Source organism: Peromyscus californicus, unplaced genomic scaffold, assembly GCF_007827085.1.
Source record: "Peromyscus californicus insignis strain IS unplaced genomic scaffold, ASM782708v3 Scaffold_17__1_contigs__length_78620276, whole genome shotgun sequence".
In the NCBI taxonomy this organism is placed as follows: Eukaryota; Metazoa; Chordata; class Mammalia; order Rodentia; family Cricetidae; genus Peromyscus; species Peromyscus californicus.
In genome coordinates this window covers 52,235,098-52,260,515 of record NW_026294469.1, presented here as the reverse complement: position 1 = coordinate 52,260,515, position 25,418 = coordinate 52,235,098, and the positions used below count along the sequence as shown (strand labels likewise).

At 37.5% G+C, this 25,418-nt stretch overlaps 1 protein-coding gene across 2 annotated transcripts in view; it reads right to left on the bottom strand.

The window, feature by feature from the left end:
• Wdr7 (WD repeat domain 7) overlaps positions 1-25,418 on the bottom strand; it is a 296,825-nt gene that overhangs the window by 243,847 nt on the left and 27,560 nt on the right. For both annotated transcript variants that reach the window (XM_052742313.1, XM_052742314.1), the window contains exons 8-12: positions 23,439-23,584; positions 22,560-22,662; positions 19,760-19,901; positions 19,327-19,575; positions 18,407-18,627 (exon numbers count right to left, since the gene is read on the bottom strand). In XM_052742313.1, the coding sequence (XP_052598273.1) occupies positions 18,407-18,627; positions 19,327-19,575; positions 19,760-19,901; positions 22,560-22,662; positions 23,439-23,584 (861 nt within the window). The remainder of the gene's footprint in view (positions 1-18,406; positions 18,628-19,326; positions 19,576-19,759; positions 19,902-22,559; positions 22,663-23,438; positions 23,585-25,418) is intronic.

The window sequence follows — 25,418 nt, the reverse complement described above, 5'->3', positions numbered from 1 at the left end:
CAAAAACACTGCTGTGAGCTAAAAGCAACATTTCACTAATTCTCAAAGTAAGAAATGCCAACTGTTGTTAGATGAAAGGGGTGGGGACTGAGAGGCAGCAAATATTCGGGAAGCTGTATAGCTTTTGTTTTATTGACACTGTTTTGGTGTTTGTTTTATTTTGTTTTGTGTTTGAACCAAGTGTCTTGCTGTAGCCCAGGCTGGCCTCGGACTCATGATATGCCTGCCTCAACTAAGTACTAGGATTATAGTACTAATCTTAATTAATTAGTTTAATTAATTAATCTAATTTTAACTGCAGATCTCCCAGAACCTTTACAATTCGCATAACTGTTCTACAAGGATGTACAACATCATTCACCTCTAAACTTGTTTGGCCATGATCTTCTTATCAAGCACACTTTGGGGGCTGCTGTGCTTGGGTCCTTTCCTGTTGTGAATGCTCAAAGCTCCACACTAAGTTTTCCTTTATGACAGTGCAGCACCCTGAGCACTGGATGTGAATGTGGGTCTCGGTGGTCCCGCCTGCTTTGTCTATTCTGTCTCACTATGAATTAGCTACATTTGGACTCTGGCGAATGTTTATAATTGTAAGTAACCTTAAAGTTAAGACAACTAAGTTTAGGCTGGGCGGTGATGGCACACGTCTTTAATCCCAGCACTCAGGAGGCAGAGGCAGGCAGATCTCTGTGAACTACCTGCTTCTGGAATTTTCCATTTAATAAATTTCGGCCACAACTCATTGTAAGTAACTGAAAAAAGAGAAACCTCCAGGCGGTGGAGGCACACACCTTTAGTCCCAGCACTTGAGAAGCAGAGCCAGGAGGATCTCAGTGAGTTTGAGGCCAGCCTGGTCTACAGAGTGAGTTCCAGGACAGCCAGGACTACACAGAGAAACCCTGTGTCAAAAAAAAAAAAAGAAGAAGAAAAGAAAGAAAAAAAGAAAACTAAATTTAGAGAGACACTACAAACTTTACTTAAAGTATTACACAGAATTGTCTTAGGCACTTATTAAGCTTGTTTATAAATATTCAATGACTCTTTTCTTTAAAAAAATATACTATCAATTGACACACACAAATTAGTTTTCCAATTACCAAATAAATAAAAATAAACTGGCAAACTAAAAAATAATTCAAATTTAGCCACAATAGAATAAAACTGGGCAAATACACACATCATGAGGCCTTTACTTTCAATTATTATATAAAACATATGCTATGGATCAGTTGCACAAAACATATACTGCTAACTCCCGATAAAACACAGTTTAATAAAATGGATGCCTTGCATGTCTGAGTTATCATTAGTACTAACTTTGGATTTGCCAAATAATTCACTCATTTTATAAAAAGAGGTGAGTGCACTATCAGTACATGATAAGTATTTTCTATTTTGCATCTGGTATTTAACCATTTTAAAGATAGTTTTATTTATTTCTCTAATAAGAAACGGTGCTCTTTATCTCTGATCACGACTACCTGAAAAGCAGCATTCCTAGACAGCATGACTTTCACTCCATTCGCATGCTTCCACCAAGGCTGCTCAGCCACAGCACTCAACCCTTCTCCACTACTTTTGGTTTTACTGTTTCAACTCATGAGCTCTCTAAAATCTCCAATAAAAACATCTAGTCCAGGAATGGACTGCTGCACATAAGGACCTAAATGGGGATCCCCAACACCCACATTAAAAACCAAACATGGTGGTGCACAGTTACAAGACAAGTTCTGGGAAAGACAAGACAGGCCAATCCTGGGACCTGACAGTATCCAGTCCAACCAGTCAGTGAGCTCCAGATCCCAGGGAGAAAACATCTCTTAAAAACTAAGATGAAGACCAACTGAGGAAGACAACCAACATTAACCTCTGGCACCCTCCCACCCACCCACACACCACCACCACCACCCACCCACCCACCCACCCACGTGCGTGCGCGCACACACACACACACACACACACACACACACACACACACACGAACCACACACCCGCACAGAGCAAATCACAGTGGCGTACTGTCATCCCGGCACTAGGGATTAGCTCTTTCGTTAGACAATGTTTCACTGGGTGTGTGGCGGGATGGGGGTTGAAGGAGTCAGAAGCCAGTTTGGGCTACACAGTGAAACTCTGTTTAAAAAAAAAAAAGCTAGTCTTTAATTGGTGCCTCATCTATAACTGGTGAATTTGCAACTTGTCAAGTGTAAATTAATTTCATTTAAAATATTGAGAAATATTAGTTAGTACTATTTCCTATGCTGGTTATGCCCAAGATTAGGATCTACTGCAGATGTCAACACCAAAGCTACACAGCTACAGACAACCACTGAACGCTGATGCTGTTTGGGTAAGTTTGGGAAGTGTGGCCTTGCTGGAGGAAGCATGTCACTGGCAATAGGCTTGGTGATAGCTTGAATGAGAATGTCCCCCATAGGCTCATGTGTTTAAAGTCTTGATCCCCAGTTGGTGGAACTTCTTGGGAAGAGTTAGTGGTGGCCTTGTTGGGGGTGGTGTGTCACTGGGGGTAGGCTTTGAAGTTTCAAAGCCTCACACCATTCCCAGTATGCTCTCCCTGCTTTGTGCTGTGGTTCAAGATGTGAACGCTCAGCTACTACTGCAGCCACCATGCCTGATGTTGTGCCTGACACTTCCCTGGAATGATGGACACTTCTCTCTCTAGAAGCACAAACCCAAATAAATCCTTCTTTCCACACAGCACTGTAGACATGATATTTTAACACAATAATATGGAAGTAATTAATACATTGATAAGGGGGCCAAAAGGAGTAGAGTCACTCAATGAGAAAAATTCCTAGGAACAGGAAACCCTCCTGAGCAGTTTAACTGTCAGACCTTCCCCTTCCCCAAGATATGCAGGTGGCTCATTCCAAAAATGAAAAGAATGTAATCCATCTTCATAAGAATACTGAAAAATGTTTGATCATATTGCTCTTATACAGAGGAAAAGGGGAATGCAAAAAAAATATTAGCTAAGAGCACAGCACAAGCTTTACAAGTCGACAATGGGACATGACTGTTTTAAAAGATGCTATAATGTGAAGCTGGAGGAATGAATCATCAGTTAAGAGTGTTTGTTCTGGGATCATAAGGACAGGAATTCAAATCCCAGCACCTAAGCAACAAGCCAAGCAGCACCAACATGCTTCCCACAGCCCAGAAGGGGCAGACACAGGAGGATCTCTGCAGCTTTCAGGGTTCCAACCCAGGCAAGATGCTAGCCCCAAGTTCAGGGAGAGACCCTGCCTCAAAGAAACATGCTGAGAGTGATAGGAGGACACTAGACAGCCTCTTCTGACCTACAATCCAAGCCCACGTCCAAGTGTAGATACCTGCATGCACGCACGTGTGCACACACACACACATTTGTTTTGAAGAAAACTATAATGCCACAATTCTATCTCTTCATGTTCACACAATACATCTTCTTAACACTTAAATTTCCCTAAACACAAGCTCACTATGTGGCCAAAGATGACCTTGAACTTCAGCATGTTTCTCGCACTGGCCTTAAACTCTTTATATAGGTAAAGATGATGTTGAACTTATCATCCTGTCTCCAACAACCAAGTGTTAGAACTATAGTGATATGTCACCACCATGTCTGGCTTTCTGTGGTGTCAGAGAATAAACTCAGGACATCACTCATGTTAACAAAGCAGGCACTCTAACAATAGAGTTACATACCCAGTCCCCATGATTTCTCTTCTCTTACAATGCAATAATGATGAAGTTGGCAAGTATCCCACAAAATGCTGTTTGGTCATTTATAAAAATTACATACAACCTCTGTAAATAATAAAAAGTATTTGAAGAATTAACTTTAACTTTATTACAATAAACAGCCTTGAAATAAGCAAAATAATCAAGAATGAAAACACACGTGCAAAAAAAAAATCAGTATCACTAAGTCCAAGAAAGCACAGTTATTAGAGGTACTTAACTCATAAGAAAACATGGTCCTCTGTTTTTCAAATATATTAAAACAAACCTAATTTTCCTTCGTTCAAGAAAATGCTAGTCCAATTCATATAAAGAAATCTAGCACAGACTAGAAATTACTCAATATAGCAAAACCTCATTAATTTTGATTCCACTAATTAATTCTGAGTTGATTGCTACCTTTGAAGCCTGTATGAACACTTTAATGAACAGAGCAAAAGGCTAGCCTATTTAATGTAGAAGGAAAAAGATCATTCAAGCACTACTTTAGTATTAATTTTGATTCAATGAGTAGAATTATGATAAATAATTCTTAGCTATCTATTAAATGAAAGCACTTAAAAGATTTGCTAGAACACAATTAGCATGTGCTTATCTGTCCTCAGAATTATTAAAGAAGCACTTCCTAAAAATATTTAACAACTCACATTTCTTGACTTAGATCCAACTTCCATTATGAGCAAGTTCTAGAGATCATAGCACTAAATATCTACTTCGTGTATAATGACTAATTCTATAACCTACTAATAGCACTCATTATTTTACTACTTCAACATGGGAACATCAACTGAAGATGATTTAACAACAACAGTATTATAACAAGATAATGTATAAAACATTTTGATGGTATAATTAAAATGATTATATAAGTCAAGCATGGTGACTCATACCTGTAATCCCAAGGCTTGAGAAGCTGAGCCAACAGGAATATGAAAATTTCAAGACAAATCTAGGCTACATAGAAAGTTCTAGTCTGACATAGGTTACAGACACATAGAGATACACACAGCCAAGGTTACTCAACTAAAAATGTAACACATTTTCATCAAAACTTATTTGGAAAGAATTCATGCTCCGAATTCTTTCAATCATTTGTAGATTTAAATTTTTTGGTGGGGGTTGTATAAACTACGTGTACCTCTGTGAAAATATGTACATTATAAAACATACAGAAACATAACTTTTTAAAGGATAACTCATGGTTTAAATTAACAAACAAACTTAAAATGGGTTTTTAATTACTTATTAATGTTCATAACAACATCAGATTAGACAATACCACAAGGCACAATAATTATCATTATAGGTTTCACTGTCAATAACAGTGGATACTAATACTTTACACAACTATGACCTTTGGCTATTCTTCCAGTGTGTTTGAGAGATCATTGCTCAAATTCAGTGTAGTTAATAAGAAGATATTCATTTTTTATTGGAAATGACTTCCATGGCTCAGAGGATATGAGCTTTTGAAGACAATCCAGGTTTGGTTCCCAGCACCCACATGGCATCTTACAACCATCTGCAATTCCAATTCCAAGGTATCCAACACCCTCTTCTAGCATCTGAGTACATTTCACACTTGTCATGCACTTACATACATGCAAACAAAACACTGATAAACATGAAACAAAAATAATTAAATCTTTTTGAAACAATCTTCCATGCTCATGGATTGGTAGAATTAATATAATAAAAATGGCTATTCTACCAAAAGCAATCTACAGATTCAATGCAGTCGTCATCAAAATCCCAACACAATTCTTCACAGATCTTGGAAGGACAATTTTTAGCTCCATATAAAAACAAAAAAAACAAAAAAAAAAAAAACAGGATAAGTGAAATAATCCTGAATAATAAAAGAACTGTTGGAGGTATCATCATCCCTGACTTCAAGATGCACTACAGGACTACAGCTCAAAAACAGACTCATTGATCAATAAAATCAAACTGAAGACCCAAACAAAAATCCACGTACCTATGGACACATGATTTTTGATAATGAAGCTAAAAATGCATACGGGGGAAAAAAAGACATATCTTCAACAAATGTGCTGATAAACTGGACAGCTACAAACAGAAGAATCCAAATAGACCCATGCTTATCACCCTGTACAAAACTCAACTCAAAATAGATCAGACCTCAACATAAACACTGAATCTGATAGAAGAGAAATTGGGGAATAGGCTTGAAGTCATTGGCACAGGAATAGACTTTCTGAACAGAACAGAGCACAAGCACTAAGAACAATAATTAATAAATGGGACCTCATGAAACTGAGAAGCTTCTGCACAGCAAAGAACATGGTCAATAAAACAAAACGGTAGTCTACAGAATAGAAAAAGATTTTTTTTTTTTTACCAAATGCCTATTCAATAAAGAGCTAATATCCAAAATGTATAAAGAATTCAAAAATGGATATCAAGAAAATAAATAACCCAATTTAAAAATGGGGTACAGGTTTAAACAGAGACTTCTCAAAAGAAGAAACTCAAATGGCTAAGAAACACTTAAAGAAATGTCCAACATCCTTAACCAGGGAAATGCAAATCAAAACTACTTTGAAATTTCATCTTACACCTATCAGAATGGCCAAGATCAATTAAAAAAAATGACAGCTCATGCTGGCAAGGATATGGAGTAAGGGAACACTCCTTCGTTGCTGCTGGGAGTGCAAACTCATATGGTCACTATAGAAATCAGTGCAGAGGATCCTCAAGAAGATGGGAATCAATCTACCTCAAGATCCAGCTATACCTTCATGGGCATATACCCAAAGTTACTTCATCCTGCCACAGAGACACTTGCTCAACCATGTTCATTGCTGCTCTACTCATAGCAGCCAGAAATTTGAAACAACCAAGATGTCCCTCAACAAAAGAATGGATAAAGAAAATGTAGTTCATTTACACAATGAAACACTACTCAGCCATTTAAAAAATGAAATCATAAAATTTGAAAGTAAATAAATGGAACTAAGAAAAAAATCATCCTGAGTGAGGTAACTCAGAATCAAAGACAAATATGGTACATATTTGCTCATATACGGATATTAGCTGTTAAATCAATGGTAACCAAGCTACAATCCATAAAATCAAGAAGTTAGGTATAGAGTAAGGGACTGATGGGGGGCTGGGATATATCTCCCTAGGAAAGGGAAATAGAATACAGTTATAGATGGATGTAGGGGTGGGAAGGGAATAGAACAGGAAGATCAAGGGGAGAGGGGAAGGGAGGGGAGAGGGGAAGGGAAGAGAGAGACAAGGGAGAGAATATGGAAAGAGAGAGCTAAAACTAAGTCATTTGAGGGATACAGGAGAATACAGTAGAAGTTTCCTAAAATGTATGCATATATGAAGGCAATCTAAATAAAATTGCCAAATAACAAAGGAGACAGAGCCCAAACTGGACATTCTTGTCACCAAATGAAGCTTCCAGTCCTAGGATTGGGTTACATCTAACTGAGTTGTTGGCCAAAGGGTTCCCCTGGGAACCTCCAAACAACCCAGGCTGTTGCCAAGGTTGCTCTCCACAAACTGACAGCAATGCCCCGTTGTTGAAGACAACATCTACACAATTCACTAAACATGGAGAAGTCGAACTGATGCCTACATAGAGACTTTACCCCGCTATTCTAGCATCTTTGATACAGGAAGGTACTCTGCACACTACCAAAAGAGAAACATAAACACCAGCTCAGCCACAAACCCTTTGATCTACAATGTTGTTCAGCCTGCAAGATACATCAGTAAAATAGTGGCACAAAGCTTGTAGGAGTAACCAACCAATATCTGATTTAACTTAAGACCCTCTCCACAAGACGGAACCATAACCAACAGTTTGGGTGACCACGAACCTGAGACTAGAGAGCCCAAGAACCAAGGTTAAAACAAAATACTAAAAAGAAAGAGAAAAGTAGCAATAAAATGACCTTTAATGACATTCTGCTATACTCACAGATCAATAGCTTGCTCAGAAAAGCTTCTTCCTGAAGCAAATGGGAATAAATACAGAGACCCACAGCAAGATATGATGCAAAAGTGAGAGACCTTGAAAAACTCATCCCTAAATGGGATGTCTTCATCAAATTCTTCTCCTCAGAACTCAGGGAACCCCTCAGTAGAGGAGGCAGAAAGAATGTAGGGACTACAGGGGATGGAGGATACCAAGAAAACAACACCCTCTAATTCAACAATAACGAGCCACATATGAACTCACACAAACTGAAGCAGTATGCAGAGGATCTTCATGGGTTTGCTCCATTTGGGGTCCTAGAGCTGAAAGGAGAAGTCAACCCTAAGCCAGACACCATCTCCAACTGAAAACCACTTGCAAATGAAAACTAAGTTTCCTCTGAGGAGTCTCACTGGGAAAACAAACTACTCTTAAAGGTAGGCTGCATTCCCAACAGTAAATGGGCAACAGAAAATGAACTCAATGGCATCTTTAGAGGTTCCTTGTGTCATAATGTCCTATTAGGGTTATTCCCTTTTTTTTCTTTTAATTTTATCTTTTTGTTTTTATTTTCCTTATATTTTTTTTCTTCTCTCTTTTTACCCTACAGGTCCTTTGCATATATAATATATATACATATATGCAATATATATGAAGCATATATATGGGCTTCCAATTTAGTGTTTTTTATGGGACTCCTGAATGTGCGAATGAGTGAGTCTACTTCTTGTGTTTTCTCTTGGGCTCCTTTCCTTCTGTTTCTTTGTTTTATCCTATTCAGATGGGTTAGTTTTTATCTTCTTTACTTTATTATTATACCATAGAAGCCTTTTTGTTTTCTAATTAGAGACAGCGGATGTAGATCTGGATAAAGTAGAGGTGGTAGGAACTAGGAGTAGTAGAGGGAGAGGAAACTGCAATAAGGATATATTATGTGAGAAAAATACTTTCCATAAAAGGAAAAATAACAATCTTTAAAAAAGAAATAAAGCCAGGCGGTGGTGGCCTTTAATCCCACCACTTGGGAGGCAGAGGCAGGGGGATCTCAGTGAGTTCAAGACCAGCCTGGTCTAAAGAGTGAGTTCCAGGACAGCCAGGAATGTTAAATTGAGAAACCCTGTCTCGAAAAACCAAAAAAAAAAAAAAAGAAAAAGAAAAGAAATGACATCCATCAATATTTTCCCTGCCAATTTGTAACAGCTATATTAGAAACTATACAATACAAAGCAAGAGAATCATGAGTTCTATGCCAGTCAGGGCTACATAGTGGAATATTATCTCAAAAATAAAAAATCCTGGCATGTGCACTTGTCTAACTTGCATGAGACCTTGAGTTTAATGCCCAGCACTGAAATTTCGTTTTGTTTTTGAATGGAAGAACTATACAGCATCATCTACAAATCCCTCACATTTTACCTAGATGTACACTTGTGAGAGAGGCTCTGGACACGTAACTCTTTGTGGCAATATGTACCATAGGATTTTTGAAATTAGTGGTGGTACCACTGCCCATCCATGTAAATGTTCATAAACTTCCATTCATTAAGACATTAAAAAAACAATAAATAGAAGTTCTAGTGTAGCACAAATCTTAAAAGGTCTTATTAATAAAAACAAACCCGGAGGCAGGTATTGGGGGTGAATGCTGAAAGATCAAGAAACAGAACAAGCCACATCCAACCTCACCTTGCCAACTTCTCAGCTGATCTTGTTTCCTAGAACTGGAAGCCTCTGAGTCCTCACCTGAATGGAGCTCAGCTGAACTGCAGCTAAAAGCCTAAAAAATTAACAAGCTTAGTTCCTGGTCCTCACGCCTTATATACCTTTCTGCTTCCTGCCATTACTTCCTGGGATTAAAGGCATGTGTCTTTCCAAAGCAAGACATGAGATCCCAAGTGCTGGGATTAAAGGTGTGTGCCACCATGCCTGGCTTCTATGTCTACCTAGTGGCTGTTCTGTTCTCTGACAACAGATAAGTTTATTGGGGTGCACAATATATCAACCACATTCTAGTATTTCTTCCCATAACCCAATTGAGAGCCTCACAATTTCCGCTTCTACAACCACTGACCTCAACTGATCTCAAGCTATCAATTCCATTAGAAAATGTTTCAATACTATAGAGAATCTGTGCCACACGGACTGAGCAGCTATCACTGACAGTATTTTATAGGTCAAAATTCTTCACAATAGTAATTATGTGCTAAAAGCTATATTTTGTAATGGCCTCAAATGCTAAGTTAAAAGTAAAGGCTAACAAGCAACAGAATAGTTAGCCAAATAAAAATTCTTCTTTATGGAAAAAAAAAAAGGTAACTGGGGTAAGGAAAAGTGGGAAAATATTAGACCAAAATATCAAGACAATATTTAGTTTTCAAAGAAATCTAATCCTAGTATTTAAAAGGTTCATTGAATTTGCCAGTAAATAATGCACCACTTCAGTACATTAGTGCTGAAGAGCAGAATGCCACAAGCTATCTTGGTGTCTGAAAGTCAGAACATACCACCTAGGTCATCCAGTCTGCCCTTACACATTTTAAAGCATTCCCAGAAACCTCTCGTGTAATGTGTTCTTAAGCATGAATTACAGAAATTACAGGCAGCTAGTTTATCCCACCCACTAGTTCCCTGGGGAGATGATTCCGCTTTCCAATGGATTCCAATGCAAATAATATTAATTTTTATTTTCTAATTTTGCTAGTTTGCTTCCTAGATGAAGTTATCCCTTTGTTGGCATTGTTTGAGGAGCAGTCTTGTATTTGTCCCAGTAATTTTCTCTTTGTATAAATATCCTCGAAATATATGACCACTCGACTGCTTCTCCTTTTAAATATACCCATCATTAGAAAGCTGTAAGTGATCAGCTTCTTTTACTCATGAATCAATCCCACTTGTCTCTTACTCATTACCTCTTGTACTTCCCAGAACTCTCTCTTTGGAACATAAATGTGCCTTTAAGATGTCATTTATCATTTTAAATATTCTACCTAAAAGGAGAGTCTGAAATTAAATATTAATTTCATTTCCATACTTTCACAAAACTACCTCAAAACAGAATTTTTTTCAATATCAGAAATGAACCATTATAGAAAGAAAGAGGGAGCTGTTTCTTCATTATTTCATGAGATCATATGAGCCAACCAAAACACTGACTAACCAACTATATGAATAACATTACTTTCAAGGATAATTTTAACATCCTCCTTTACTCACTATGTGTAATATATATATATACATATTAGAGTGAATATATAGTGTAAATATATACTTAAATATATATTTAAACATATATTATCAATAATCTATATATCAATATTATATATTATACATATATTAATAACCAATAATTTATATATACTTATAGATATTTAAGTATTTTTAATATATATTTACACTTTTTAGTGAAAATATATAGTATAAATATATATATATTTACAATAAAGATACAAGATGGGTAGTTGGACTCTCCATCTTTATTCAGAAACAGTAAATAAATATGAGTATTCCATACAAGATCCAGGCAATACCAGAGGGAGATTCATTTAAAAATAATATAGTAACTATGTTATATTAGGAATGAGAATTTTTTCTTTTTTCATTATTTTTTATTAAGAAATTTTTTATTCATTTTACATACCAACCACAGATTCCCCTCTCATCCTTCCTCCTGCTCCCCCCCAGGCTTCACCCCAAGCCCACACCCTACCCCTCCTATGGAAAGGTAAGGCCTCCCATGGGGAGTCAGCAAAGCCCAGAACATTCAGTAGAGGTGGGTCCAAGCCCCTCTCCCTGCATCAAGGCTGTGCAAGGTGTCCAACCACAGGTAATGGGTTCCAAAAGGCCAGTTCCTGCACCAGAGATAGATCCTATTCCCACTGCCAGGGGCTCCTTAAACAGACCAAGGAATGAGAATTTTTATTCTTGTCTTATCCCACAGCTATAAAAAGTCTCATATTTGTTTTTAATTTAATCCAATCACTGTCTTACTCAGCTTTATTGAACTTTTTAGCAGGGAGGGGATTCCAAGCTTCAAAACTACACCAAAAAGAAAACTCCACATAAACTAAATTACATAAAACTGAAAATATCTATAGGTTAAAGAACTGAAAGGTAGCTGGGAGGTATTGGCACATATCTTTAATAACAGCATTCGTGAGGCAGAGGGAGGCAGATCTCTGAGTTCCAAGACAACCAGGGTTACACAGAGAAATCCTGTCTTGAAAAACACAAAACCAGAAGAAAATCCAATAATAAAAACCATATGAATTTAATATTTTAGTTATGAACTCAAACTAATATCCTTAAGAGGAATTCCAACATTCACAACATCAAAGGAAAGAAAAATTTTAAGTATTTTACCTGGAGGCTGGAGAGATGGTTCAGTGGCTAAGAGCACTAGTTGCTCTTCCAGAGGACCTGGGTTCAATTCCCAGCACCCACATGGCAGCTCACAACCATCTGTAACTCTAGTTCCAGGGGAATCCAATGTCTTCTTCTGACTTCTGAGGGAAGCAGGCCAGCATACAGTGCACAGAGGTATGTGCAAGCAAAACGCACACATAAATGAAAACCTTTTTACAAATTCATTTCACTTGAGCTAGGTGGATGCACAATAAGGCGCTTGCTGTGCAAGGATGACGACCTATGTTCAGATCCCCTGAACCAATACAAAAGCCTGTGACCCTGGGACAGTCAGACACAGGGGCTCACCAGCCACTCAGTCAAGTTTTGAGGCAGGGGCTCTCCACATAATCCTAACTATCTTGGAACTCCCCTGCTCGGTTTCTCAAGTTCAGGGATTAAAGGCATGGGCCACCACATCCAGATTGGATGGTTTTTCTGATTAGTTTTTAGTTTTTTTTATTATTTCATATGTATAAGTGTTTTGTCTGCATGTATGCATGTGCACAGTATTTGTGCCTGGTGCCCACAGAGCCCAGATAAGGACATCAGATCCCCCATAACTAGAGTTACAGATGGTTATGAATCATCACATGGGTGCTGGGAACTGAACCTGGGTCCTCTTAACCACTGAGCAAGCTTTTCAGCTTTCGGAGTATATCTTTTTAAAGTGCCCCTTACAACAGGGTGTGGTGACACTCTAGTCCTAGAACCCAGAGATTTACCTGCCTGTGCCTCCTAAGTGTTGGGACTACAGGCATGGACACTATGCCTGGCTCACATACCCCTTTTTTAACTTGCTGTCATCCCACTCTATTTCACTTTAGTAGTGTGTCTAGTCTTTCTTTAGACTGTTTTAAGTATTTCACCTTTCTCTGGTTTCATATTTTATTGTCTTAAGGTTTTTCTTCCAGCCATCCCTCCAAAGTAGGATAAAATCAAGTGTCTTATACAGCGAGCTTGCACAACACACAAAACATTTTCTCCAAACTCTGCTGTTACACATTATACCAAGTTCATGCCTAAGTCCAAGCATTTCATCTATTATAGACAGATCCATCAAGTGCTAGAGAAAACTCAAGTATTCTACACTCCTCCATGTAGCATTCTGCAAAACGAAGTTGTTTGTATACCATTTATGATTTTATAAATGCATACAAAACCAAGATGCCCCAGTGCAGTGATACAGTCTTCCTTGGAAGTCTCCAGAAACTACCCAAAGCTGCTTTCCTGGGAGTCCCTTCATTTCTTGTATTCCCAAGGTACTTTGAGAGAAAAAAAAAAAAAAAGCTTTCATGCTGCATCATAACTGTTGCTTGCTAATCTGACTCTCTTAGTAGATAAAATTTAATCAAACAGGAATTATATCTTATCTACAATGATATCCTTGTCTCAAGAAAAAAAAAAATCCCATCCAACTGAATAGTAACCTGGCCTCCAAAGGATGTTCATGTGCACCCCAATACACACACACACACACATACACACACACACACACACATACACACACACACACACTCATAGTAGATAGATAGATAGATAGATAGATAGATAGATAGATAGATAGATAGATAAACTGATTTGTGCCAATTGGAATCTTCTTTTGGCTTAAGATACAAAAAAAAAACTTTCACAAAAATAGAGAAATTTCTTAAATGCTTGGTATAATATCTGCACAGCCAGAAGAATGAATCTTTCTTATTAGTGTGAAGGGGACCTTCACTGAAAACTCCTTAGTATTATATTGATTTTTTTTAGAATACTACTTAAGAGTTGGGGTACATTATAAAATTTGAATATATAAGTAATATATAGCATGAAAAAATAACATTTTATCTTAAATACAGTAGCATGTGATCACAGATTAAAAACTACACAAAACCAGGCTTGGTGGCCACAATCCCAGTTCTCAGGAGCCAAAGGCAGAGGATCCCAGGTTCCAGAGGTGCCTGGGCTGCTCGGGGACTTCACGGCCAACCTAATATGCATAAGGAGAATGGATCTTAAAATCCCAGGGAAGAGGGATGTAGCTTCATGGAAGAGAACTTGTCTAACACACTAGAAGACCTGGTATGACCCCTGACAGCACAAGGGAAAGATTAGAGAGCATAAACCTACATAAACTAGCCAAAATGTCCAATTTATTCTATCTTAATTCTTTTGGACTTTCTAAATAAAGATAGGAGCTTTACTTACTCTCCATATATACCCCCCAAAATTAATGAAGTTATAAAACTGAAAAGGATGGTGAAGAATTCTGTAAGTACAACGATGGCTAGACAAACCCATTTTTAATTTTTGAAGGGAAATACGGCAATGTCAATGTAAATGCCTTGAAAAATTAATGACAAAATAATGTCGAAACAAAATAAAAATTCCACAAAAACTGATGAAGTTTATTTTATGCTGGCCAACTACTCTTGGGATTGGGGCCTGCCCTGGAGTGTGCTGGATATACCAGTGTTGGTTTTGATTTTAGTTTCTGTATTTTTGTGAACGTTTCATGAAGGGAGAGATAGAGAACATAAAGTAGGGAGGGTAGGGAGGTTTCTCCTTTTTTGAAAGAGAAAGATAGAAAATATAAAGTTAGAAAGATCTGAGAGGAGTTGAGGGAAGGAAAAAGCATGATCAAGATATATTGTATGCAAATTTTATATAAAAATTTCAGTAATTAATTTTTGTATACAAAATCCAACTTAAGAATCTATCTAAAGAAACTCTCAACCTACAAAAATACTTAGCAATACTACTTCTTATGCTCAGTTTTGGTAAGAGGAAAGCAATAAAATTAAATTAAAATTATCTTTGAAATCACTAAAAGCAATCTTGTAGTGACACAGAAAAATGAACAGGAAGCGGGTATAGTAGTACATACATCGATTCCAGCACTCAGGAGGCAGAAGCAGGAGGATCTCTGTGAGTTCAAGACCAGCCTGGTCTACAGAGTGAGTTCAAAAACAGCCAGAGCTACAAGTGAGACCCTTTCTCAAATAAAAGGGTGGGGGAGACACATAAATAAAGACAAAGAGGCCACCCATCTCTTTAAATTATTTATATTAACTCTTTCTCACCAACCTCCCCAGTATTCCCTTCTAGCAGATAAATCTCCCCCGCCCCCTTTGTGTTAGCTGCAGCTCTCCAGAAACACTTTCTGCAAGGGAATCCCACTGGTCACACTGGGCTGGGAATCAGATAGGAATATCACTTTCCTTCCTGTCCTCCATTATGCTCTCTCCAGAATTATTTCATTTTTAAATTTTTAATTTCACTGACGGTATGAAAACAGTCTCAAAATAGAATAAATTAAGCATAAAGAGGAAAGAAGGACATTATGGAGAATTACGTTTTAAAAGTTATTTACGTCTATGAGTGTTTTGCCTGTGTGTGTGTATATACACCAGGTGCATGTGGAGTCTGATCAAGGAGGCCAGAAGAGGGCACCAGAACCCAGAAACTGAAATTAGACCTGTTGTGAATGACCATGTGGGTCCTGGGAACTGAAACCTGATCCTCTGAAAGAGCAACAAATGCTCTTAATCATCAAGCCATCTTTACTGCCCTGAAAATTTCATTTTAATAGACAGTAACAGTTCTGCTTCCTACTTTTGCTTAATTTATATTAAAATGTTTATTCTGCTTGCTTCAGATATAATGCTGGGTTTATAAGCATTGCTTTGAAACATAACATTCAAATTCAATTAACAACAAAAACTCAGACTCAAAAATGTGAGAAAACATGCTAATCAGGAAAAAAGCTTTCAGTTCTTTCTTTAGAATAAAGAAAAATTATTAAAAAGGAAACCTAAGGCTCAGGGAAGACTGCAGAAGAGGAGGCAGAAATATTATAAAGCCAGAGGACCAGGATGCCTGCTGTAAATAGTGTCTTCTAGATATGATGGGGAAACTACATCCAAGAGATCTTGACAAAACAGTTGTCTGACTAACACCTGCATAATGACAACACAAGCTGACATGCCAATATCGACAGGGCAAATCTCACAAGGTCCTACCCACAAATGGAAACCGTACAGGCAATTAATGGCTGCTGAGAGAGAAGGAATCAATTTTCCAGGAACGAGCCTCCCGATAGGTTATATAATCCCAAGTGCTCAGGCCTAAACACATGTACATCCAACCAACACTAAACAGATTGCATAAGGTAGGGGTGTGTGTGCACGTGTGTGTGTGTGTGTGTGCATAAAATTTAGAAAGAGGAAGTCATGAATTTGAAAAAGGACTGGGGAATGTAGGAAGAGTTTCGGGGGAAAGGGGAAGATATGATGTAAATACAAGATTCGCATATAAATTTCTAAAAATTAGAAATAAATTAAATAAAAAGAAAACCTAATTTGTTAACTACTCTTCCTGGCTGTGAACATTTGTCAAACTAATATCCACTTAGTCATATAAGATATACAGAATGTCAGACCTGCACCTAGGAAACAGAAATCAGCCTTGTCAAATGAAGGAACAACCACCAATGATCACACTCGTGCCTTCAATACTGCTTTCACAGAGCCATGCTGCCCCCTTCTGGATCATTTTAGAGATTGTGACAATGTAAGTTCCATACATAACATGTAATAAAGTTTTTAAAAGTTCTTTAGCTAACACATTAAAGAATTTAATGTCCACATGCAGAAGTATAATAGTGGTACTAATTATTTATTAATAGTTTTCCAAATATTCTGCTCTAAATAGATCTACTAACAAAAAAGCAGCTCTGACAATTTAATCATCAATATAAATGAGAAATAAATATTATGTTCATATTTACCACAAATAAATAAAATCTACAAGGCTACATTCTCTGTTCCGTTCCATACTTTCTCCCTTTACTTCCAAAAGCAAACCAGAATCTAAACTTGGTACTTCCACTTCAATTTTCACTCATGTACTACCTGTGCATGTATCTGGATTATCCAAATGTGCAGGATAAATTAAGTAAAAGTGCATCACACTACCATGTACAGAAACATTCTTCCACTGAAAACCAGCTGAGGAAAGGTAGGAAGTGCATGCAGACACCTACCGCCCCTCAAGCAGGAAATACTCTACTGGGTTACTCATGCTGTTAGACTTCTAGCTTTACATTGCTACTAATGCTGTCCATCTACATTCTTAAGGGAAATGTCTTATAAAGCACTCCTAATATTTTAGGATTTTTTTGTTCTTTTAAAATTTTTTTCCAAAATCTAGTTCCTTTCACTATTGATAACCTATGTGAGAACCAAAAGTTTCAAGTCTTGGTAAGTACAGATGCTAGAATTTATAGCAAAAAGAAGTCATTGAGTAGCAGAGGAGGCAAAGTAAGCTGGTAGGGGAAGGTGTCAGAACATTCTCATGTGACCCCCAGCCCTGATGGGAGAGGGCTAGGAGCCATCTTCAGCTGCGGCACTGGGGTATAACAGCTGCCATCCTCTCCCCAGCCCTCTCCCTCAGATTCCACAGACATCTAGAGCACCCTTTCAGTTCCCTTCGCCTAGATTTTAGATGTCAATAATTCACCCGAGTCAACCTTGGACAGCTGTTCAAATCTGGGAAACAGTCTATGGTTATTCCTTCTGTACTGCTTAGATTTCCCAGTTGTCAAAATAAAATGAAACTGAAACTATAGCTCTGTAGCATTAAAGGAGAGCATTCGAAAGGGCTGGATGGCTCAGTGAGCAAGAACAATGCTGCACAATCCTGAGAACCCGAATTCAGGTTTTTGGAAAAAGATAAAAAAAAAATATATAGCTCAAACTAAAGAAAGAAAGAATAACTTACAAAACAGGTAACAGGAAAATAAGCGCATCTTAACTGTCTCCCGAGACAAGCAACTGAGTGAGAAAAGAGGAGAGCGTGCCTTCAGACCTTGTGGCCGTGACGGCATCAGTCCATCTGGCAAAGCAGGACCTCTGACTTCTTCATCCCTATCAAAGCTTGAAAACTAAGAAGACTTCGTTTTTAGTTCTTTGTCTTACCGATGTTTCCTTTTCCCTGTCATACTCACAACTTAAATAAATTACATGTGTAAGTCCCTAAAAACATTGCTGCTACCAAAGTGCAGGCTCACTGTCATTTTGATTAGATGGGCTCAAAATTACTAGTATTAGAGATTATCTTTGGGGATTTTCAAATTGCTCTGAAATGAAATTTGCCAATTCACTCAATAAGCATGTTTCAAACTGCTACTAGAGGCATATCATGTAAGAAAGTTTTGTTGACTCTTGTATTTCCATTAACTCACTGTAGACTCCATTTACACGCCTGATAGCAGCAAAGCCCCTCTACCATAGAGAAATCATCTGAGATAAAGGAACTTACGCTACAGTTTTCAGGTGGGACCAGAAGCTGCGTGATCTCACCACCATGAACACAGAAGATATGTTTCATTTCTCCAGAAAATATGTCCCAAATTATGACGGAAAAATCCACACCTCCAGATATCAGGTATCTTTGGTCGTAGCGAGTTGAGACCTGATGAGGGTACAGCAAACATGTGACTTTGCTCCGATGGCCACGGAGCGTTCTGTGAGGGGGCCAACCTGTGAAGGGGGTCGGGGATTCGAAATTGGAAGATTAGAGTCTCCACAACACTTCAACCAGCACACAGAAAAATCAGAGAGCTGTAACTCTACTTCTAGGACTGCTCTGTGAAGCTCAGTAGCTACTACTTACCCAAGACTAACTTACCCAAGGCTCTTAAAACAGAACTAGTCTATGTGCAAATGTGCTACACATGTCAAACTGTCATGATATTTTAAAGAATTAGTACAAAAAGACATAATGTAAAATATTTCAACATAATTCCTATATTTATTACAAACAGAAATGAAAATAATGTTGCTATATTGGGCTATAACATATAATAGTTGATTCCCCATGTTTTATTTTTAATACTGCTATAAGAAAATTACATTATGTCAATAGCACTGTTCTAGAAGATTATCAATATTGCTGATAATATAGCTATTTAGTAATAATAATTCAACTAATGATTTATGAAAACTATTAATGCATGCCAAGGAGATAAAAACTGAATACTTTCTTATTTATAGCTATTCATATCATTTATTCCAATAACAGATATTTGATAATTTATCAAATGCACATTAAACACCAACTAGACTAGCAACAACTATATCAATGGGTTTTATTTCTTAAAGTATAGCATAGAGATAGTCTCCACATCAGGGTTACAGAGTCCTCAAAACACAGTGGACAGAGGTAGATCTTCCGCATACCTCTTCTGAGCATGTGTTCTCCTTGCAGTAGCTGAACAATAGCTGTCTGGGTGGCAGGTACAATAATTATGCTTCCATCTTCCCGGCCACAAACAAGTCGTCCGTGTGCTGGCATATAGACGCTCGCAGTCACCTTAAGAGGTTCATTGCTATTGGGAATCACACTTAACTGATCTATGATTCCAGCAGGACAAGGCCTCAGTTTGTCAAATGCCTCTTGCAAACTAATACAAGTTGTCATTTTTAGCCCTGTAGAGGTTGGGTGTCAAATAAAATAAATATATTTATATTAAAAAATAACATTAAATAAATAATATTGACTGATTCAGTAATGTATCCGAAGTTACTTTCATCAAATATAATTCTTATTTTGTTATGATTCAAAATGTTATGATAAAAGAATTATGGACTTTATGCACAAGATTACTATTACCTTCATTGCCTTCCTGTTTATCAGCTATGTCTGATACGTTCCAAATATTTAACCTTCCAGAAGAATCGCCCTGAATTAATAGCTTATGCAAATACTCCTTGCATCCATAGAAGAACCGAGTAACAGGAGGACAAATGACCAACTGCCCAAAACAAAACAAAAAGTCAAGTGTCTTTAACTGTATTGTAATCAAATATTTTATAGATTAACATGTGTTCAGATAAAGATGTTTAAAGCTTTCATTCATACCCCAGTTCTAAAAGTGCTTACAGCATGATCATTCAATATATTTGCATGTAATTTAATAGCATTAATATTCAGGTCAACTGTGGTACAGCATAAACACTAAAGGAATGAAAAACTATATTTATAGCCTTTCTCTAAACTAGTCTTTATAGTCTTTTGTTCAATTTCACAAAAAATGGTTACCAATCACAGGGTAATTTACTTACTTGTTCTTAAATAATTAATATAGAAATCATTCCTAACCAAAAAGAAGTCTCTACTTAAAAGATCAAAAATAAAGAGCTCTCCACATAAGCAACACTGAGTGGACTCGGCAGATTGTATTTATATACGCATGTATGTGTAACAATGATAAATAAAGAAGAGGAAGTCATGAAGTTGAGAAGGAACAAAAGGAACATGGGGGAAGCTGGAGGTGGGAAAGCACAAGGTGGAAATGATGTCAATACAGTACTCATGTATAAAATTCTAAATAAATAAATATTAAAATAAAATATATCACTGAAAGAATTCACTAGTCCTACCTTTCTTCCCCAATGATAAGTCATAAAGAATAACAGCATTTCTGAGCACCATGTGAGTACCTGGTACTTATGGAGTCCATAAAAAGGTACCAGATCCTTTTAACTGGGGTTACAGATGGTTATGAGATGCCATGTGGGTGGTGGAAATCAAGCCCAGGTCCTCTGGAAGAGCAGCCAGTGCTCTTTAAAGCTTAGCTATCTCTCCAACCCACCCATTTTAAAAATAAGAATAGTTTATAGCATCTAATTGGCCACATTTACATAACTAATTTTAACAAACTAACAATTTTACCATAAAATTATAATAAATAAAATTCAGTTTCAAAAATTATAGCGAACAAATAACCTAGTTACAGTATTTGGTTGCGTCATAAAAAGTACCAGCCTCTAGAAACCAGCAATGTTAAGCACAGCCAAGTATTTAACTTTACTTAAATTTTGATGATTTTAATTAAAAACTACAGTTAATAGGGAGCTGCTATAGCAGCTATAATCACCAATATCACATTTCAATGTATCAATGTCTCTCACCATATCATACATATATTTCAATTTAAAATACGCTAGCATAGACTAGAGAGGTTAGATTTAAAGAAAAATTATATGATGGTTAATAATTATCAACCTGACAGGATCTAGAATCAGTAAAGATGGGGGCCTCTGAACACATGTGTAAAGAATCTTCTAGATCTTCTGAAGTGAGAAGACCTATCCTGAATGTGATCAGCACCACTCCACGGGCCGGTTCAGGAGTGCATAAAACAGGACAAGCTGAGCACCAGCACTTCTGGTTACAGAAGCTATGTAACCACCTTATGCCACTGTCACTAAGATGTCCCCATCATGATGGACTGCACCCTCAAAGCAAAGCAAACACTTCTTTCCTTATGTTGCTTTTGTTAAGTATTTTGTCACGGCAACAAGGTATGTTACGAACACAGTATGTTATATTTTGTTTTATTAATGCAGGTTTTTTCAAACACACCACTATCACTTAGTTTAGCTGGAAGGGACTGGCTGAGCTAGACAGTAGCAAGTTCAAGAAAGTAGACAGCAAAGAATTTATACAGAATTTTAAAATATATCTAGATGGACAAATTCTATATTCAAAATATTCATAGAAACAATTCCATTCCCTCCTTCTTATCCTCATTCTCCACAGATGGGAGAGACATAAGGTTCAGAATGATTAAACTGGAACCAGAATAAAGTATGGAAAGCCTTCCTCCCCAACACAGTTCTTTCTTACTAACCCCAGAGACCAGAGTGGAAAACCCAATACAAGTGTTACTGCATTTCAATTTCTTTATGTGTATGAGTCTTCTGCCTGCTGCCATAGAGACTGGAAAAGGGTACTGGTTCCCCTAGAACCAGTTATTTCAGTTGGGAGCCACCATGTGGATGCTGGGAATTGAACCCAGGTCCTCTGGAAGAGCAACAAATGCTCTTAATCACTGAGCCATGGCTCCAGCCCCTGCATTTCAAATGTAAACAGACAGTACAAAGGCTTTTTAAAAACACAGTAAGTTTCTATAATAAATACAGAAAAATACTCAACTTTCATTTTTAATATCCATTTGTTTGATTTGGAGAGAGTGCAATGTGTGACTCAGGTAACAAACAGCATTAGTCAGCATTAGCACACAATTATCCTTGTCCTTCAGAAACTATCTTCACTGTTTTAACTGTCAGTATGAATTTTATAAAAAAAAAAATTCACTGTTTTAACTGTCAATATGAATTTTATAAAAAAAATTTAAAAATATGATTTTATAAATCATATTTATAAAAAACATTTATGTATACAATACATAATCAAGATAAGAGCACTTATCTTCTTAGATAAATCAGGTCCTATTTAATAGCTATATTATATATTTTTAAAATCTGCAAATTTTGAAATGTGCTTATAACTGACCATATCAAAATTTTTGCAAAATCTAACACCCTGCTAGATCTTATTGACTTTTTCAAATGCCAGACACCATCAATGTAACCATCAATTATAAATGACACCTGAAGAACTTTACCTCTTTATCTTTTTGATCCAAGATGCTATGCTGCACAGGAGGAATTAAATTTTCAACTGCTTTTCCCACATCACTGCGGAATGAATCACTAGCTGGAAGGCAACTGAAATAACAAAGTTAGTACATACTTAAAATCCTGATACGAGGGCCAAGCACGGTGGCACACGCCTTTAATCCCAACCTTTGGAGGCAGAGGCAAGTAGATCTGTGTGTTCAAGGCCAGCCTGGTCTATATAGTGAGTTCTAGAACAGCCAGAACAACATACTGATACCCCTGTCTCACTAGAACAGCCAGAACAACATACTGATACCCTGTCTGTCTCTGTCCTTCTCTCTCTCTCATAGATAGATAGATAGATAGATAGATAGATAGATAGATAGATAGATAGATAGATAGATGAAATATAATTGATGTATAATAAATTATATGAAATATTTTATTCTAACGGTTTACTACAATGGACAAAAATGGGATTTTTAAGTTTAAATTAATTTAAGTAGGAATTAAATATCTTAAGAAAATTCTTTGAGGGCCCCTGAGAAGTTTCACAGGTAAGAGAACTTGCTGGCAAGCCTGACAACCTGCGTTTGATCCTCGGAACCTACACGACGGAAGGAGAGAACTGGTGCCCATGAGTGCTCTGACCTGCACACGTGCCCAGTGGTATATGCATGCACACATGCACACACATGCATACAGTAAATAAATAAATGTAAAAAATCCACCCGTTCTTTTATGCCTAGAAGTTAAATTGGGATTATATACAGACCTTAAGACATTCTGAAGTTAAATATTTATACTATATAAATGTTAATACTTTAGAATTATAGCTCAAATTCTGAATTCTTTACATTTGACTAAACATATCTGTTTCATACCTGGCAGGGAGTTTGTAAATGTAACTCTGTCCATTTTCAGTCCAAATGATGACTTTGTCTGCGGATACAAAGTCCCCTCCAGTCCACGTCTGTCCATTTTCACTAGGACCTGAACATAACAGGGAGTAGTCTCCAGCATCGAATACCTAGGAGAAAAAGAAACTCACATTTTTAATTTACTCCAGCTCGTTACAAATTAAGTAAGATAGAATAACATTTCACCTGAAAGAAAACTTCTGAAAATATATTTAACAAGCCCAGGCCTCACAGTTATGACTCAGGAGATGAAGACATTCTCTCAGTGAGATCTAAGGCAGTCATCTGAAGGTCCAGCTAGGGGTGACCGCTGCCTGAAAAGGACTAGCACAAGTGCAGCAGGCATGTTCCCAACATAGGAACAGGAATCCCTGTCTTTTCTATGTTGAGGGAAGAAGCATACAATGGATAAAGGCAAATATTAGGCACTCAATCTTCTGGAATGTGTATCATGACTTAGAACTATGTCTGGTAACATTTCTGACCATATACTCTGATATTATATTTTCTGAACAGGAGAATTACCTTGCTTGGCTCTGTTTCATCAGTATTCTAAAATGCTATAAACAGGGCGTTAACAGACTTCATTTTAATATTCAACAATTCTATATGAGGAGGCCAAGTTGCTATAATTTCACCAGGAACAACATCTTAGGAATAGCACCAGGAACATGTATAGGCTAACTTTCAAGGCACCATGAAGTTTACAGGCACATTTATAATGATCCTACTTGATCCCTAGAGCCACTGAAGGACACAAGTAGGCAGGTACTGTTACCCTGACCTACAGTGGGGAGGGAAAGAGATACAGCTGACACCAGTAATAGTTGTCCCGAGTCATGCATCAGAAGCTGGGTATGGTGGTGCATACCTTTAATCTCAGGAAAGGCCGGTAGATCTCCGTGAGTTTGAGGCCAGCCTGGTCTACATAGGAGTTGCAAGTCAGCTAGGACTACTTAGCAAGACCCAGTCTCAAAAAAAAAGATATGTATCAGTATGTGATAAAGCTAGGAGGTATAAAAACCCTGGGCTTCTATTTCCTAGCAGACCAATTCTTTCTACCACTTCCAATACTTTCAGTATTTGATAAAAGTACATTCTAAATGTTGTCCAAGGGAAATTCATTCAATGGCACCGTCTTCTATTTTACTCTTCTTCAGAGAAAACAAGGACCTTTGGCTAAGAATATAACTCAGTAGAGTGCTTGCCTAGCATGCAGGAGACCCCTGCATTCCATCTCCTACACTATATAAACCAGGTCCACAATGCCTATCCCAGCACTCAGGAGCAGGCAAGAGGGTCAGAAGTTTGAGGCCATCCCCAGCTACATTGCAAGTCTGAGGCCCAACTTCAGGGTACTTCAAATTACAAAACTCTCGAGATAACTTAATAATATTTTTGTTTTATGTTTTTTGTTTATACTAATGTTTGTCAGAACTGTTATCTGAAGCCTCAACTGCACCAAAAACAATGGGTGATTGTGTGTGTGTGTGTGTGTGTGTGAAATGTCCTTGCTGCCCTGGGGGATAGAATGCTCATTTGAAATGAATGTTCAGTCATATCAATAGACTGATCTTCCAGGGAGTCACAAACAGCTCAGATACTAGCAATTTCTTAGGAATCAGTCACTTGAGGAGCTCTAGCCTGTTCCTGCTCTCTCCAATGGCTACCTTGCTGCATGTTTTCACTAGAAATATGAGTAGTTATTTTTTAAGCATGGCAGTCAGCCTTGATGCAGGAGGGAGGAGCTTGGTCCTGCCTCAGCTTGGTATGCCAGGCTTTGTTGACTCCTATGGGAGGCCTGCCCCTTTCTGAGGAGTGAATGGGGAGTTGAGGTAGAAAAGAGGTTGAGAGAGGGAAAGGGATGAGAGGAGAGAGGGGAAACTGTGGTTGGTATGTAAAATAAATTTAGAAATTTAATAAAATAAAATAAAAAAAGAAGGT